This window comes from Ovis canadensis, chromosome 4, assembly GCF_042477335.2.
Source record: "Ovis canadensis isolate MfBH-ARS-UI-01 breed Bighorn chromosome 4, ARS-UI_OviCan_v2, whole genome shotgun sequence".
Lineage (NCBI taxonomy): Eukaryota > Metazoa > Chordata > Mammalia > Artiodactyla > Bovidae > Ovis > Ovis canadensis.
Window position 1 is genome coordinate 67,285,334 of NC_091248.1, and position 18,886 is coordinate 67,304,219.

The 18,886-nt window shown below is 36.7% G+C and overlaps 1 protein-coding gene across 7 annotated transcripts in view; it reads left to right on the forward strand.

Annotated features, from left to right (window-relative positions):
• TFEC (transcription factor EC) overlaps nucleotides 1-18,886 on the forward strand; it is a 224,374-nt gene that overhangs the window by 193,997 nt on the left and 11,491 nt on the right. For all 7 annotated transcript variants that reach the window (XM_069587955.1, XM_069587952.1, XM_069587953.1 and 4 more), the window contains 2 exons: nucleotides 6,085-6,199; nucleotides 8,853-8,909. In XM_069587955.1, coding sequence (XP_069444056.1) covers nucleotides 6,085-6,199; nucleotides 8,853-8,909 — 172 coding nt within the window. The remainder of the gene's footprint in view (nucleotides 1-6,084; nucleotides 6,200-8,852; nucleotides 8,910-18,886) is intronic.

The window sequence follows — 18,886 nt, forward strand, 5'->3', positions numbered from 1 at the left end:
CATGTTGCTTAACTTTTAAAATAATCATTTTTCTTGAATGCTTTGATATTTTGATCTGTAAGCTTGTTTTCTTTAGGGAATACTGGCTACTGTGAAAGGTAGTGTTTGTATGGGCAGACCAGATCCCAGTCCATTTCAGTCTCTATGACCTTAGTAGGGAGATGTGAAAAATCCAGGGTAGAGAATTTTCGACACCAGGAATCACTTTTGGTCACTTCTCACTTCAAAATAGTTTCTTAGATCAAGCACTCACTTTTTTCTACAAGAAAGAATTGTCTAAGAAAAGACAAGATATGTTCTACCTTGCTGAAAATATTTTATAATAAATTCTTTACTAGGTGTTTTTAAAATTTGTTAGTTGTTTCTAATAATTATATTTCCCTATTGCTATGTCAATGATTTTGCTTTTCTGAAAAAAGTAATGATTTTTAACCAGAATAATAAATATTTCTTTATAAAATATCTATCCAGTTGCCTACTAGTCTGTAAGATAAAGCCAAGACTTAGAGTTTAATACCTAAGTAGGAAGCAACAGTTAGAACTGGACATGGAACAACAGACTGGTTCCAAATAGGAAAAGGAGTACGTCAAGGCTGTATATTGTCACCCTGCTTATTTAACTTATATGCAGAGTACATCATGAGAAACGCTGGACTGGAAGAAACACAAGCTGGAATCAAGATTCCCGGGAGAAATATCAATAACCTCATATATGCAGATGACACCACCCTTATGCCAGAAAGTGAAGAGGAGCTAAAAAGCCTCTTGATGAAAGTGAAAGAGGAGACTGAAAAAGTTGGCGTAAAGCTCAACATTCAGAAAACGAAGATCATGGCATCCAGTCCCATCACTTCATGGGAAATAGATGGGAAAACAGTGGAAACAGTGTCAAACTTTATTTTTTTGGGCTCCAAAATCACTGCAGATGGTGATTGCAGCCATGAAATTAAAAGAGGGTTACTCCTTGGAAGAAAAGTTATGACCAACCTAGATAGTATATTCAAAAGCAGAGACATTACTTTGCCAACTAAGGTCTGTCTAGTCAAGGCTATGGTTTTTCCTGTGGTCATGTATGGATGTGAGAGTTGGACTGTGAAGAAGGCTGAGTGCCGAAGAATTGATGCTTTTGAACTGTGGTGTTGGAGAAGACTCTTGAGAGTCCCTTGGACTGCAAGGAGATCCAACCAGTCTGTTCTGAAGGAGATCAGCCCTGGGATTTCTTTAGAAGGAATGATGCTAAAGCTGAAACTCCAGTACTTTGTCCACCTCATGCGAAGAGTTGACTCATTGGAAAAGACTCTGATGCTGGGAGGGATTGGGGGCAGGAGGAGAAGGGGATGACCAAGGATGAGATGGCTGGATGGCATCATGGACTCGATGGACATGAGTCTGAGTGAACTCCGGGAGATGGTGATGGACAGGGAGGCCTGGCGTGCTGCGATTCATGGGGTCGCAAAGAGTCAGACACGACTGAGCCACTGAACTGAACTGAACTGAACTGAGATTATAACTTTGGTTTGTAGGCCTTTCCTGATATGTATGTAATCTTTAAATTTTTACTAACATTTTACTCATATCTTTGAATGGAGGAAAGGCTCTTTAGATTATGGGAAATATATTACGTATTTTGAAACTGAAACGAATTGTCTAATCATATTTAAAAAGTAACTAGCCATTCACATGAAATAGAGTAGTACCTACAACATAAAATTAAATAGGATATTAATCATTATGCTTCAGGGCAAAAATTAGACAATAACACCCTCTTTCAACAACATATGAAATGACTCTAACATGGACATCACCAAATGGTCAGTACTGAAATTAGATTGATTACAGTCTTTGCAGTGGAAGATAGAGAAGTTCTATACAGTCAGTAAAAACAAACTGGGAGCTGACTGTGGCTCAAATCATGAACTCCTTATTGCAAAATTCAGACTGAAATTGAAGAAAATAGGGAAAACAACTAAGCCATTCAGGTATGACCTAAATCAATCTGTTACAATTGCACAGCGGAAATTACCAATAAATTCAAGGGATTACATCTGATAGAACAGAGTGCCTGAAGGTCTATGGACAGAGGTTTGTAACATTGTATAGGAGACAGTGATCAAAACCATCCCCAAGAAAAAGAAATGCAAAATGGCAAAATGGTTGTCTGATAAGGCTTACAAATAGCTGGGAAAAGAAGACAAGTGAAAGGCAAAGGAGAAAAAGAAAGATATACACATCTGAATGCACACTTTCAAAGAATAGCAAGGAGAGACAAGAAAGCCTTCCTCAATGATCAATGAAAGAAATAGAGGAAAGCAATAGAATGGGAAAGACTAGAGATCTCTTCAAGAAAATTAGAGATATCAAGGGAATATTTCATGCTAAGATGGGCACAATAAAGGTATAATAAAGATATGGTAATAAAGAAATAAAGAATAAAGAAATGATATGGACCTAACAGAAGCAGAAGCTATTAAGAAGAGGTAGCAAGAATACACAGAACTATACAGAAGAGATATTAATGATCTAGATAACCACGATGGTGTGATCACTCACCTAGAGCCAGACATCCTGGAGTGGGAAGTCAAGTGGGCCTTAGGAAGCATCACTATGAACAAAGCTAGTGAGGTGATGGAATTCCAGCTGAGCTAGTTCAAATCCTAAAAGATGATGCTTTGAAAGTACTGCACTAAATATGCCAACAAATTGGGAAAACTCAGCAGTGGCCATAGGACTGGAAAAGGTCAGTTTTCATTTCAATCTCAAAGAAGGACAATGTCAAAGAATGTTCAAACTACTGCAGAATTGCACTTATTTCATACACTAGCAAAGTAATGCTCAAAATCCTCCAAGCTAGCCTTTCAACAGTAAGTGAACTGAGAACTTCCATATGTTCAAGCTGAATTTCGAAAAAGCAGAGGTATGAGAGATCAAATTGCCAACATCCATTGGATCACTGGAGAAAAAGCAAGAGAATTCCAGAAAAACATCTACTTCTGCTTCTTTGACTATGCTAAAGCCTTTGACTGTGTGGATCACAACAAATTATTGAAAATTCTTAAGGAGATGGGAATACCAGACCACCTTATCTGCCTCCTGAGAAACCTGTATGCAGTTTAAGAAGTAGCAGTTAGAACTGGACATGGAACAACGAAATTGTTCAAAATTGGGAAAGGAATACATCAAGGCTGTATATTGTCACTTGGCTTATTTAACTTATATGCAGAGTACATCATGCAAAATGCCAGGCTGGATGAAACAGAAGCTGGAATCAAGATTGCAGGGAGAAATATCAATAACCTCATATATGCAGAAGACACTACCTTTATGGCAGGAAGTGAAGAGGATCTAAGTGCCTCTTGATGAAAGTGAAAGAGGAGAGTGAAAAAGTTGGCTTAAAGCTCAACATTCAAAAAACTAAAATCATGGCATCCGGTCTCATCTTTTCATGACAAATGGAGAAACAATGGAAACAGTGAGAGACTTTATTTTCTTGGGCTGTAAAATCACTACAGATGGTGACTGCCGCCATGAAATTAGAATACACTTGCTTCTTGGAAGTAAAGTTATGACCAACCTGGACAGTGTATTAAGAAGCAGAGACATTACTTTGCCGACTAAGGTCCATCTAGTCAAAGCTATGGTTTTTCCAGTAGTCGTGTGTTGATGTGAGATTTGGACCATGAAGAAGGCTGAGCACCAAAGAATTATGCTTTTGAACTGTGGTGTTGGAGAAGACTCTTGAGAATTCCTCAGACTGCAAGAAACCAAACCAATCAATCCTAAAGGAAATCATTCCTGAAGGTTTATTGGAAGGACTGATGATGAACCTGAAGCTCCAGTGCTTTGGCCACCTGATTCAAAGAAGTGGCTCACTTGAAAATATCCTGATGCTGGGAAAGATAGAAGGCATGAGGAGAGGGGATGACAGAGGAAGAGATGTTTGGATGGCATCACCGACTCAATGGACATGAGTCTGGTCAACATCAGGACATGGTGGAGGGCAGAAAAGCCTGGCATGCTGCAGTCCACAGGGTTGCCGAGTCAGACACTACTGGAGCAACTGAAGAACAACCGAAGGTCAGGAGAAGATATTAATAGATATGTAATAGACCCACAGTTGAGCAGGATTGAATTCATTATCAGAACTCTAGCCCCATTTCTACAGAAAGGTGCATTGGGTATGGTCTGACCGAGTAATATTGACCCATGTAATGTTTTAGCTAGGAACCTATCACTTTATTGCTGCAGTGCAAATGTAATATGGCTCCTCTTAAACATTTCTACTGTTTGCTACTGCTGCATTGAATCTATCTGATTTCAAGCTGTTTAGAGAAAAATGCCCTTTTCCTAGTTCTTTCCCCCTTCTTTCTCTCACTCCCTGTCTTTTTGTTCAGCATGTCATTATGTTTCTCAAAGACACAGTGCAAATGTACAATTCAGGTTGGTGATGCCTCCACTTATAACCAACAGGGTTTTCAAAAAAGACCTGGAAGCTTTAAAATTCTACATATGTAGCTAAATGACTCACATGTTAGGGAAATGTGTGCTTTTAGAATTTTTTTTCTAATTGCATTATTCTGATACTTACACTCATCATTTATCCAATTTGATAGGTTTTCTTGTCCCTATTTTTCAGATAAGGAAATTGAGAGGGAATAAATATCTCAGTAGCTCAGTTCTAATATCCAAGATGCAAAAATACATTTTAAAACGTTGTTGTTGTTCAGTCGCTCAGTCATATCCAACTGTTTGCAACCCTATGGAATGCAGCACGCCAGACTTCCCTGTCCTTCATTGTTATATAATCAATGAATTTATATAAAATAAAGATGAGGAGACCTGCCAGAGTAAATAATGAAAAGAAACAATATATGAAAACATGCATCTTAACACCATATGCAATCTGTAATGTTCTTGTTGATATGCATATACACTTGTGTATTAGCCTGACTTCCACTGTATTTTCCAAGTATTTTTCCCTCAGAAATATACAATATTAATCACATAATTTAGTAGATTATTATTCCAGAAACTAATTTTTGTCTTCATGTGTCCTTTCTTCACGATTATTTTCAGTCTGATTTTATAAGTATTAAAAAAATTTCCTTCTGCTTGGAGTTCTACAAAAAATGGGAATAAAGAGTTAGAGTCTCCATAATGATCTGAATATAGCTTTGTTTGATAATTTCTTAAAGGAAAGAAAACAGGTACTGCTTATTTGGCTCTTGATTGACTTCCCAGAAATGAAATAAAGATAATTAGAATGGAAATATTTTAAATGTTCAAATCTTGCATTTTAAATGTAGGTTGTTCTGGAATAATAAATATTAACTTTAGTTATGAATATTATTTAAATTTAATTTGCTTAGGAGATCAATCAATAAGCACATTTTCAATAACAATTTTGAATTGTGTATAAAGCATCTTAGCTTTCTGAAAAATTGCTCCCAAGGAGCACTTTAAGAATTGCAGTGTTGCTATCATTAGATATACCCTATATCCACTTGAGGCAAAGCAGCTTTAGACTACTTTTGGTTACCAGCTGGATATTTATAATAATCTAGAACATTAAGTGCACAATGAGAAAAAATATGCCTTCCAGGAAGGAAAGTTTCTCAATTAACAGTATAAAACACTTCTTGACTGTGAATTGCTGGTAGTACTGATAGTATTAATGTTTCCAAAATATTCAACTATTATGCCTAATTCATGATATGTAACGAATTTTCAAGCTTTACTAATATGTATATTGATTTTTGTCTAAAGTGATATTTTTAATCTTATTCATTTATAACCAGGTAATGTGCTGGATCAAACTCCTATAACTTTGTAAATATTAATAAAAATTTTTCTTCAGGAGTGAACTAATTTCTCCTTTTTCTTAAGCACAAATAGCTTTTTTCACATATCTTATCCACAAGCATTACCCAAAGATTTTACAAAGTTAATGCATATTCATTTTTGTTTAAAATTAAAAATGCTATATATTGCAAGTTTCTATTAATTGGTCAATTTAAGATAATACAACTAAATATATCAATATTCACCAAAGATTTGATTGATCTTTTCTACCTTTTTCCTTTAAAGGTATCTGGAAGTATTTTGGATGTGTATAGTGGTGAGCAGGAAATTTCACCAGTTAATATGGGCCTTACAAGTGCTTCTTGTCCAAGTAGTCTACCAATGAAAAGAGAAATTACAGGTAATGTTGCTTTTATAGTTTTCTTAAAAAAAAAAAAAACAGCTCTGTAAGACATGAGTGACATATAATTCCAATCTAAAGACAACTTTTGAAATATTATCAAAATAGTTATAGTAAGTCTTCTGCATATGAACCTTCAAATTGCAAACTATCAAAGATGTGAACGTGCGTTTGCATGTTCAGTCATGTAAGTTAGTTCACTTGTCTGGCGTACATTGTCACAAGCATGCATCCTCTTCAAGTGGTTGTGCTTTTGTGTACTTTACTGTACAGTACTATATAGAGGACAGTAGTACAGTATCTTTATTTCAATTCCAGGATGTCTGAAAGCAAGTGTAAAAGCAATGTGATTTAGCTGGTACTGCTAAGAATTGCCAGTTATTATACTGTACTACTGTATTTTCCAAGGTGCTGTACTATAAGATTAAAAATGTTTTATTTTTTGTGTGTATTATTTGTGTGAAAAGTATTATTAAACTATATATTACAGTACAGTACTATATGGCTGATTGTGTTAGTTGGTTACCTAGGCTAAAAAAACAAATTGGACTTTTGAATGCACACTTGGAAAAGAACTCATTCATAGGTAGGAGTCTTACTGTAGTTAAAATGGGAAACATTTCAAGAGTAAATCCAGGTTTTTTTTCTTTATAACAACCCAGCAACAAGTTAGTATAACTTACAGTTCAACTCAGTGATTTTAGGGATTGGACAAATACAAATAGACACATGTAACCTCTAGTCATATGTATACAACAGTTTGACTAAGTTCCACTTTCACTTTGGGCTTCATGGTGGATCAGACGGTAAAGAGTCTACCTGCAGTGTGGGAGACTCAGGTTTGATCGCTGGGTCAGGAAGATCCCCTGGAGGATGAAATGGCAACCCACTTCAGTATTCTTGCCTGGAAAATCCCACGGATGGAGAAGCCATGGGGTTGCAGAGTTCGATATGACTGAACGACTTAGCTAACTTTCACTTAATATAGATTAATTTTGATATTGCAAATATTTAATTTATTAGCATGTTTGCAAAATAACAGATTAATAGATTAGGAAAAAATAGATTTTCCTCTTTTCAACTTGTTTCACAAATTTCAATGATTCACATTTAACTTTCTCAAGTGTGTAAAACTCCCTCTATTTTCAGTAATAAATTTCAAAATTGTTACAACTTAAAGGAATTACAGGGGCGCTTTCAAGTTAATTCAATAGGTAGGTGAGGAAATAGTCAGAGGAGTTATTTCCCAATGGTACACATCTGATTACAAGCAGAAGTCTATCAAAAGAAGGATCTCCTGACTTACAAATCTAGTGTTAGTTTCTCCATAAAATAAAATAAAATTTAATAGAAATTTCTGTAACATGTTTTTAGTTCGGCATTCAAACATTTATCTTTAAATATTTTTCTTTAGTTAATATCAGCATTTTAAATAAATACAATATTTCTATTCTTGGAATCTAACAAGTGACTCAAAAATATCTATGCATTCAAATTATTTAGAGTAAAATTAATTAATTTAATCTTAAATAATCAAAATTTAATAAATATATTTTTATATTTCTATTTTAAAACTAGAATAATTCAAAGAACATTGTATTAATTATCTATTGCTATATAACAAAGTACCCCAAACTTAACAGGTTGAAATAATAAATGTTAATTAACTCATACAATCCCGATATTTCAGAAATCCAGGGGTGATTTATAAAATTGCTTCTAGCTCAGAGCCTTGCGTAAGGTTGCAGTCAAGATATTGGCCAGAGATACAGATATTTGCCACTTGATAGGCTAGAGAATGCACTCCCAAGATGGTTCACTCACACATCTTCCTAGTCAGTGCTGCTTGGTTCTTTACCATGTAGAACTCTCCACGGGGCTGCTCAAGTGTCTTCATGATCTGACAAGTAGTGATTCAAAGAACACTCAAGGGGGAAGCTGAAAATGTCCTTTATGATCTAATCTTGAAAGCCACACTAATCATTTTCACAATATTATATCAGTTTCACAGATCAATCCTATTCAGTATGGAAGGGAACCATCAAAAGTATGACTGTCATGAATGAGAATCATGGTGGGCCATTTTGGAGTCTGACTATCACAAATGCTTACAACCACATAGCACATAAAGTGTCTGTCACTTAAAGTATGGATTTGTTTGATAGGTATTTGAGAAATGTAGTTAGTTCCAATTCTTTCAATTTAGAAATCATAATTATTTATAAAAAATGAAGGTTGTGAAAATTTAGATTGAAATAATTTTGAATAATCTTAAAGTTCTGAGAATAATTATAATAAAAATGATTAAGAAGGTTAATATTTACTGTATGCTCTACTTCTTTTAATCATAACAATGATATTTAGTAAATATCATACCAACTTCACAGATGAGAACTTAGGTAGAGACCCCAAGGCTACTAAATGGAGGGCCAGAATACAAATTCAGGTTTTACTATTTAAATCCCATAGGTTTTGCCAGTGCCTTCTTACTAATATGTTGTTTCAAATTTCTAAACATTTGCAAAAATTTTTGTTATATCACTTGGAGTAAGTAATATTATATTTTCACTTGTATTTCTGATTTTTTTTTTTTTGACTGGAAGGATTGCAAGGTAGAAATAAGTACTGTTTCAATTATTTTCCTTTTGATCAGAAACAGATACTCGAGCTTTGGCCAAGGAGAGACAAAAAAAGGACAACCACAACCTCAGTGAGTATATTTTCTTTTTTCTAAGCAAAATGAATCAATTAAAGAGGAAATGCAAGGAGGTTAAAATATGTGGTGTTTTATTGTCGTCCATATATATTTTGAAGTCAGATGACCAAAATTAAGTGTACATGCTCATTAGTAGAGCTATTTTGGGGCAATTTAGACAATGCAAACTCTCAGAAAAGTGAGAAATTTTTATGAAGTGAAACATCTCAAGTTCTCTTCTTGATCATTTTCTCTCTCTGAAGAAGAATACTAATGAGGGAGATGAGTGCACTGAGTTACATTTGAACTCAATTGACTCCAAAGTTTAAAGAGATAAAAGTGACTTTAAAAAAAGGACGCCATTCAGCCAAAAGTCACACCAAACCCATAGACACCTCAAAACTCACTACTGGACACTTCATTGCACTCTAGAGGAAGAGATCCAGCTCCACCACCCAGAACAGTGACACAAGCTTCTCTAACTGGGAAACCTTGACAAGCCACTAGTCCAACCCCACCCACAGGGAGCAACCTTCACAATAAAGGGAACCACAAACTTCCAGCATAAAGAAAGGCCACCCCAAACACAGCAATCTAAACAAAATGAAAAGGCAGAGAAATATTCAGCAGGTAAAGAAGCATGATAAATGCCCACCAAACCAAACAAAAGAGGAGGAGATAGGGAGTCTACCTGAAAAATAATTGAGAATAGTGATAGTAAAGATGATTCAAAATGTTGAAAACAAAATGGAGTTACAGATAAATAGACTGGAGATAAGGATTGAGAAGATGCAAGAAAGGTTTAATAAGGACCTAGAATAAATAAAGAAGAGTAAGTCAATAATGAATAATGCAATAATTGAGATCAAAAGCACTCTGGAGGGAACCGACAGTAGAATAACTGAGGTAGCTGATAAGTGAGGTGAAAGATAGAATGGTGGAAGTAACTGAAGCAGAGAGGAAAAAAGAAAAAAAGAATTAAAAGAAATGAGAACAACCTCAGAGACCTCTGGGACAATATTAAATGCCCCAACATTTGAATCATAGGAGTCCCAGAAGAATAAGACAAAAAGAAAGGCCATGAGAAAATACTTGAGGAGATAATAGTTGAAAACTTCCCTAAAATGGGGGAGGAAATAGCCACCCAAGTCCAAGAAACCCAGAGAGTCCCAAACAGGATAAATCCAAGGCAAAACACCCAAGACACATATTAATCAAATTAACAAAGATCAAACACAAAGAGCAAATATTAAAAGCAGCAAGGGAAAAGCCACAAATAACACACAAGGGGATTCCCATAAGGATAACAGCTGATCTTTAGACAGAAACTCTTCAGGCCAGAAGGGAATGGCAAGACATACTTAAAGTGATGAGAGAAAAACCTACAACCCAGATTACTGTACCCAGCAAGGATCACATTCAAATATGAAGGAGAAATCAAAAGCTTTACAGACAAGCAAAAGCTGAGAAAATTCAGCACCACCAAACCAGCTCTTCAACAAATGTTAAAGGATCTTCTCTAGACAGGAAACACAGAAAAGTTTTATAAACTCGAACCCAAAACAACAAAGTAAATGACAATGGGATCATACTTATCAATAATTACCTTAAACGTAAATGGGTTGAATGCCCCAACCAAGACAAAGACTGGCTGAATAGATACAGAGACAATACCCCTATATATGCTGTCTACAAGAGACCCACCTCAAAACAAGGTACACATACAGACTGAAAATGAAGGGCTGGAAAAAGATATTTCATGTGAATGGAGACCAAAAGAAAGCAGGAGTAGCAATACTCATATCAGATAAAATAGATTTTGAAATAAAGGCCATGAAAAGAGACAAAGAAGGAGACTACCTAATGATCAAAGGATCCATCCAAGAGAAGATAAAACAATTATAAATATATATGCACCCAACATAGGAGCACCACAATATGTAAGGCAAAAGCTAGCGAGTATGAAAGGGGAAATTAACAGTAACACAATAATAGTGGGAGACTTTAATACTCCACTCACACCTATGGATAGATCAACTAAACAGAAAATTAGCAAGGAAGCACAAGCTCTGAATGATACAATGGACCAGTTAGACCTAATTGATATCTATAGGACATTTCACCCCCGAACAATGAATTTCACCTTTTCTTGAGTGCACACAGAACTTTCTCCAGGATAGATCACATCCTGGGCCATAAATCTAGGCTTGGTAAATTCAAAAAATTGAAATCATTTCAATGCCGTAAGATTAGATGTCAGCTATGGGAAAAAAAAAAAAAAAACTATTAAAAACACAAACATATGGAGGCTAAACAACATGCTTCTGAACCAACAAATCACAGAAGAAATAAAAAAAGAAATAAAAATATTCATAGAAATGAAAGAAAATGAAAACACGCCAACCCAAAGCCTAAGAGATTCAGTAAAAGCAGTGCTAAGGGGAAGATTCATAGCAATATAAGCTTACCTCAAGAAACAAGAGAAAAATGAAATAAATAACCTAACTTTACACCTAAGGCAACTAGAAAAAGAAGAAATGAAAAACCCCAGGGTTAATAGAAGGAAAGAAATCATAAAAATTAGGGCAGAAATAAGTGAAAAAGAAACAAAGGAGACTATAGAAAAAAATCAACAAAACTAAAAGCTGGTTCTTTGAGAAGATAAATGAAATAGACAAACCATTAGACAGACTCATCAAGAAATAAAAAAGGAGAAGAATCAAATCAACAAAATTAGAAATGAAAATGGAGAAATCACAACAGATAACAGAAATAAAAAGGATCATAAGAGACTACTACCAGTAACTATATGCCAATAAAATAGACAACCTGGAAGAAATGGACAAATTCTTAGAAAAGTATAACCTTCCAAAACTGCACCAGGAAGAAATAGAAAATGTTAAAAGACCCATCACAAGCATGGAAATTGAAACTGTAGTGAAAGTTCTTCCAACAAACAGAAGCCCAGGACCAGATGACTTCACAGGTGAATTATACCAAAAATTTAGAGAAGAGCTAACATCTATCCTACTCAAACTCTTCCAGAAAATTGCAGAGGAAGATAAACTTCCAAACTCATCCTGTGACACTACCATCACCCTAATATCAAAACCAGACAAAGATGCCACAAAAAAAGAAAACTACAGGCTAATATCACTGATGAACATAGATCCAAAAATCCTTAACAAAATCCTAGCAAACAGAATCCAACAACATATTAAAAAGATCATACATCATGACCAAGTGGGTTTTATCCCAGGGATGCAAGGATTCTTCAATATTCACAACTCAATCAATGTGATACACCACATTGACAAACTGAAAAATAAAAACCATATGATTATCTCAATAGATGCAGAGAAAGGCTTTGACAAAATTCAACATCCATTTATGATAAAAAAAAACCCCTCCAGAAAGCAGGCATAGAAGGAACACACCTCAACATAATAAAAGCCATATATGATAAACCATGGCAAACGTTATTCTCAATGGTGAAAAATTGAAAGCATTTCCCCTAAGGTCAGGAACAAGACAAGGGTGCCCACTCTCACCACTACTATTCAGCATAGTTTTGGAAGTTTTAGCCACAGCAATCAGAGAAGAAAAAGAAACAAAATGAATCCAGACTGGAAAAAAAGAAGTAAAACTCTCACTGTTTGCAGATGACATGATCCTCTACATAGGAAACCCTAAAGACACCACCAGAAAATTGGTAGAGCTAATCAATGAATATAGTAAAGTCACAGGATATAAAATTAACACACAGAAATCTCTTGCATTCCTATATACCAACAATCAGAAAACCAAAAAAGAAATTAAGGAAACAATTCCATTCACCATTGCAGTGAAAAGAATGAAATACATAGGAATAAATCTACCTAAAGAAACAAAAGACCTATATATAGAAAACTATAAAACACTGATGAAAGAAATCAAAGCTGATACAAATAGATGGATAAATATACCATGTTAATGGATCAAAAGAATCAGTATAGTAAAAATGAGTATATTACCCAAAGCAATCTATAGATTCAATGCAATCCCTATCAAGCTACCAGCAGTATTTTTCACAGAGCTAGAACAAATAATTTCACAATTTGTATGGAAATATAAAAAACCTCGTATAGCCAAAGCAATCTTGAGAAAGAAGAATGGAACTGGAGGAATCAATCTTCTTGACTTCAGACTATATTACAAAGCTACAGTCATCAAGACCAGTATGGTACTGGCACAAAGACAGAAATATAGATCAATGGAACAAAATAGAAAGCCCAGAGATAAATCCACACACCTTTGGACACCTTATTTTTGACAGAGTAGTCAAGAATATACAATGGAGAAAAGATAGTCTCTTTAACAAGCAGTGCTGGGAAAACTGGTCAACCGCTTTTAAAAGAATGAAACTAGAACACTTTCTAACACCATACACAAAAGTAAACTCAAAATGGATAAAAGATCTAAATGTAAGACCAGAAACTAAAACTCCTAGAGGAAAACAGCTAAAATACTCTCTGATATAAATCACAGCAGGATCCTCTATGACCCACCTCCCAGAGTAATGGAAATAAAAGCAAAAATAAACAAATGGGACCTAATTAAACTTAAAAGCTTTTTCACAAGGTGAAAAGACACCCTTCAGAATGGGAGAAAGTAGCAAGCTAAGCAACTGACAAAGAATTAATCTCAAAAATATATAAGCAGATCATGCAGTTCAATTCCAGGAAAATAAATGACACAATCAAAAAATGGGCCAAAGAACTAAACAGACATTTCTCCAAAGAAGACATACAGATAGCTAACAAACACATGAAAAGATGCTCAACATCACTCATTATCAGAGAAATGCAAATCAAAATCACACTGAGGTACCATCTCATGCCAGTCAGAATGGCTGCTATCAAAAAATCTACAAACAATAAATGCTGAAGAGGGTGCAGATAAAGGGAACCTTTTTACACTGTTGGTGGGAATGCAAACTAGTACAGCCACTATGGAGAACAGTGTGGAGATTCCTTAAAAAACTGGAAATAGAACTGCCATACAACTCTACAACTCAGCAATCCAACTGCAGGACATATACACAGGGGAAACCAGAATTGAAAGAGACACGTGTATCCCAATGTTCATTTACAATAGCTAGGACATGGAAGCAACCTAGATGCCCATTGGCAGACTAATGGATAAGAAAGAAGTGGTACATATACACAATGAAATATTACTCAGCTTTTAAAAATATTGCATTTGAATCAGTACTAATGAGGTGGATGAAACTGGAGCCTATTATACAGAGTGAAGTAAGTCAGAAAGAAAAACACCAGTACAGTTTATTAATGCATATATATGGAATTTAGAAAGATGGTAATGATGACCCTATATGTGAGACAGCAAAAGAGACACAGATGTAAATAACAGACTTTTGTACTCTGTGGGAGAAGGCAAGGGTGGGATGATTTGAGAGAATAGCATTGAAACATGTATATTACTATACATGAAATAGATTGCCAGTCCAGGTTTTATGCATGAGACAAGGTGCTCAGGGCTGGTGCACTGGGATGACCCTGAGGGATGGGATGGGGAGGGAGGTGGGAGAGGGGTTCAGGATGGGGAACGCATGTACACCCATGGCTGATTCATGTCAATGTATGGCAAAAACCACTACAATATTGTAAAGGAATTAGCCTCCAATTAAAGTTAATTAATTAATTTTAAAAAAGGAAATGTACATCATTTAAATAGCTAGAAATGTAACACCAGGTTCTTATCTTTCTGTGTCAATCTATTCCTCCTTTCCTAATGATAAGTTATTTTAAAATACTGCTTATGTTGTACTGCTGAATTCTACTACTGTCACAAAAAATGTGGAGGCCAGGGCTCTGATGCCTTCCTGGGGGTCCATGTGCCTTCAGTAATGATCACATGAGATGAGTAAATGCATTCAAGGGAAGTTGCTTATGGGAAGGGTGAGCTTTAAGTGCTGTTTCATGTCTCTTAAGATAGTGCTTAACTATCTTAAGTCAGCTTGACTAGTTGAGTGTGAAGCATTTTTGTTCTGAGAACCAAATAAAAAATGAGAAAAGATTGCAATGAAAATAAATAAAATCTTTAAAACTCTAAAACCAGGAATTTCCTTACATGTCATTAGCTGAAATTGATGCTACACGTACCAGCAAATTTGGAAACTCACAGCACTGGAAAAGATCAGTTTTCATTCCAATCCCAAAGAAAGGCAATGTCGAAGAATGCTCAAACTATCACACAATAGCACTCATCTCACATGCTAGCAAAGTAATGCTCAAAATTCTCCAAGCTAGGCTTCAACAGTACGTGAACCATGAACTTGCAGATGCTCAAGCTGGATTTAGAAAGGATCAAATTGCCAACATCCGTTGGATCATCAAAAAAACAAGAGAGTTTCAGAAAAACATCTACTTCTGCTTTATTGACTATGCCAAAGCCTTTGACTGTGTGGAACACACAAATTGGAAAATTCTTAAAGAGATTGGAATACCAGACCACCTGACCTGCCTCCTGAGAAATCTGTATGCAGGTCAGGAAGCAACAATTAGAACTGGACATGGAACAACAGACTGGTTCCAAATAGGAAAAGGAGTACGTCAAGGCTGTATATTGTCTCCCTGCTTATTTAACTTATATTAAGAGTACAACATGAGAAATGCTGGGCTGGATGAAGCATAAACTTGAATCAAGATTGCTGGGAGAAATATCATAACCTCAGATATGCAGGTGACACCACCCTTATAGCAGAAAGTGAAGAAGTAAAAAACCTCTTGATGAAAGTGAAAGCGGAGAGTGAAAAAGTTGGCTTAAAGCTCAACATTCAGAAAACTAAGATCATGGCATCCTGTCCCATCACTTCATGGCAAATAAATGGGGGAAATGATGGAAATAGTGGCTTTAGTTTGGGGGGCTCCAAAATCACTGCAGATGGTGACTGAAGCCATGACATCAAAAGATGCTTACTTCTTGGAGTAAAATTTTGACCAACCTAGACAGCTGGATCATGGAAAAAGCAAGAGAGTTCCAGAAAAACATCTATTTCTGCTTTATTGACTATGCCAAAGCCTGTGATTGTGCAGATCACAATAAACTGTGGAAAATTCGGAAAGAGATGGGAATACCAGACCACCTGACCTGCCTCTTGAGAAATCTGTATGCAGGCCAGGAAGAAACAGTTAGAACTGGACATGGAACAACAGGCTGGTTCCAAATAGGAAAAGGAGTATGTCAAGGCTGTATATTGTCACCCTGCTTATTTAACTTATATGCAGAGTACATCATGAGAAACGCTGGGCTGGAAGAAACACAAGCTGGAATCAAGATTGCTGGGAGAAATATCCATAACCTCAGATATGCAGATGACACCACCCTTATGGCAGAAAGTGAAGAGGAACTAAAAAGCCTCTTGATGAAAGTAAAAGAGGAGAGTGAAAAAGTTGGCTTAAAGCTCAACATTCAGAAAATGAAGATCATGGCATCCGGTCCCATCACTCCATGGGAAATAGATGGGGAAACAGTGTCAGACTTCATTTTTTTGGGCTCCAAAATCACTGCAGATGGTGTTTGCAGCCATGAAATTAAAAGACGCTTACTCCTTGGAAGGAAAGTTGTGACCAACCTAGATAGCATATTCAAAAGCAGAGACATTACTTTGCCGACTAAGGTCTGTCTAGTCAAGGCTATGGTTTTTCCAGTAGTCACGTATGGATGTGAGAGTTGGACTGTGAAGAAGTCTGAGCGCCAAAGAATTGATGCTTTTGAACTGTGGTGTTGGAGAAGACTCTTGAGAGTCCCTTGGACTGCAAGGAGATCCAACCAGTCCATTCTGAAGGAGATCAGCCCTGGGATTCCTTTGGAAGGAATGATGCTAAAGCTGAAACTCCAGTACTTTGGCCACCTCATGTGAAGAGTTGACTCATTGGAAAAGACTGATGCTGGGAGGGATTGGGGGCAGGAGGAGAAAGGGACAACAGAGGATGAGATGGCTGGATGGCATCACTGACTCGATGGATGCGAGTCTGAGTGAACTCCAGGAGTTGGTGATAGACAGGGAGGCCTGGTGTGCTGCGATTCATGGGGTCGCAGAGTCAGACACAATTGAGTGACTGAACTGAACTGAACTGAACTGAGACAGCATATTAAAAAGCAGAGAAATTACTTTACCAACAAAGGTTTGTCTAGTCAAAGCTATGGTTTTTCCAATAATCATGTATGGATGTGAGAGTTAGACTATAAAGAAAGCTGAGTGCCAAAGAATTGATGCTTTTGTACTCTTGAGAGTCTTTTGGATTGCAAGGAGATCCAACCAGTCCATCCTAATGGAAATTAATCCTGAATAATCATGGGAAGGACTGATGCTAAGTTGAAACTCCAATACTTTGGCCACCTGATGTGAAGTACTAACTCATTAGAAAAGACCTTGATGCTGGGAAAGACTGAAGGCAGGAGGAGAGGACAGAACGAGATGGTTGGATGGCATCACAAACTCAGTGGACATGAGTTTGAGTAAACTCAGGGATTTGGCAATGGACAGGGAGGCCTGGTGTGCTGCAGTCCATGGTGTCGCAAAGAGTTGGACATGGCTGAGCGACTGAACAGAACTGAACTGTACCTGCAAAACCTGCATCTATCTGTTCATAAAGCACCCATCTTCATGAGAGGGTAGGCTGACTATATGAAGGAGAAGAAGGCTAACCCATGGTTATAACAGTCCTTAGAGTAGTTGTGGAAAGGGAAATGATTTGCTTTTCATCACATAGTGGCAGAGCAGACAAGCATTGGTGAATTTTGTAAGACAAGAACCTGAAAGACAGAACTAGTTGTTTACAGAAAGAAGTAACACATCAAGCAACTAAAGCCTTCTCTCTTAGTTTTAAGGCCGCTATTACCTTCCTTTCTCCTTACTTCTATCCTCTATGTTTGCACTTTAAATAACAGGCCATTTAATGTTAAGTATGATAGGTGCCTGGTATGATCATTATAGATGTCTCAGTGGTAAAGAATCCACCCTCACTACAGGAGGCACAGAAGACATGGGTTCAATCCCTGGGTTGGGAATTTCCCCTGGAGGAGGAGATGGCACCCTACTCTAGTATTCTTGCCTGGAAAATATCATGGGCTGAGGAGCCTGGCAGACTGCAGTCCATAGGGTTGCAAAGAGTCATACACACAGAGTGACTGAGTGCACACATGCACATTACTGAAGTATAGAAGTATTTTCTACTAATAATCTGGATTACTTGGTGATCTTACTTTTTGCAACTATCAATGTTACCCAAAATTAATATCACATTTAAAGTATGAATCTAAATATCCCCTAACATTTGAGAGGATCATGGCTAGAGGACAAATAAGATCCTACTTAACAGATGTCTAAATACTTAAAAGCTATAACTCAAGCTAGAAATACTAAATTATGTTCTATCCTTCCTAAAGATAGGAAGGCCAGGTTTGAAATATGAGTTCTCAGATCCTCAGAATTTTGTATAAGTACTGCACCACTAACAGATTGGGCCACTAATGGAACTCCACTTGATGGAATTTCGAGTGGGAAGTCATGGTAGGGCAATGTCAGCCCTTACTCAGTGGCCCCTTTCACTTCTCTTTCTATGCCCTATTACATTATATGGTGCATATGACCTCAAACATGAGTGTGAACCCCTCATCTTGTGTATTCAAGTTCCATACCTATCTGCAAAAAATTGACCCTTGTCTGCATCTTGGGCCTGGGGTGAGCACCTTGGTGTCATGATCTTCCTTCAGGAGGATGAACCTCGGACATAGCCGGCACAGGCTCAGGGCATTTGGGAGAATATTCCTGGTGTAAATTACCTGGAGTGTAGTTTAGAAGGGAGATCCCTTTGCCCTGTGGCTGCCTTGCTCAGTAAGGATGGATGTGGTAAGAGAAGGCAAAGGGGGCCCTCAACTATGCAGTCTGGGAAAGAAGCATCTGTTGCCTGTTTCTAAGGACAGGA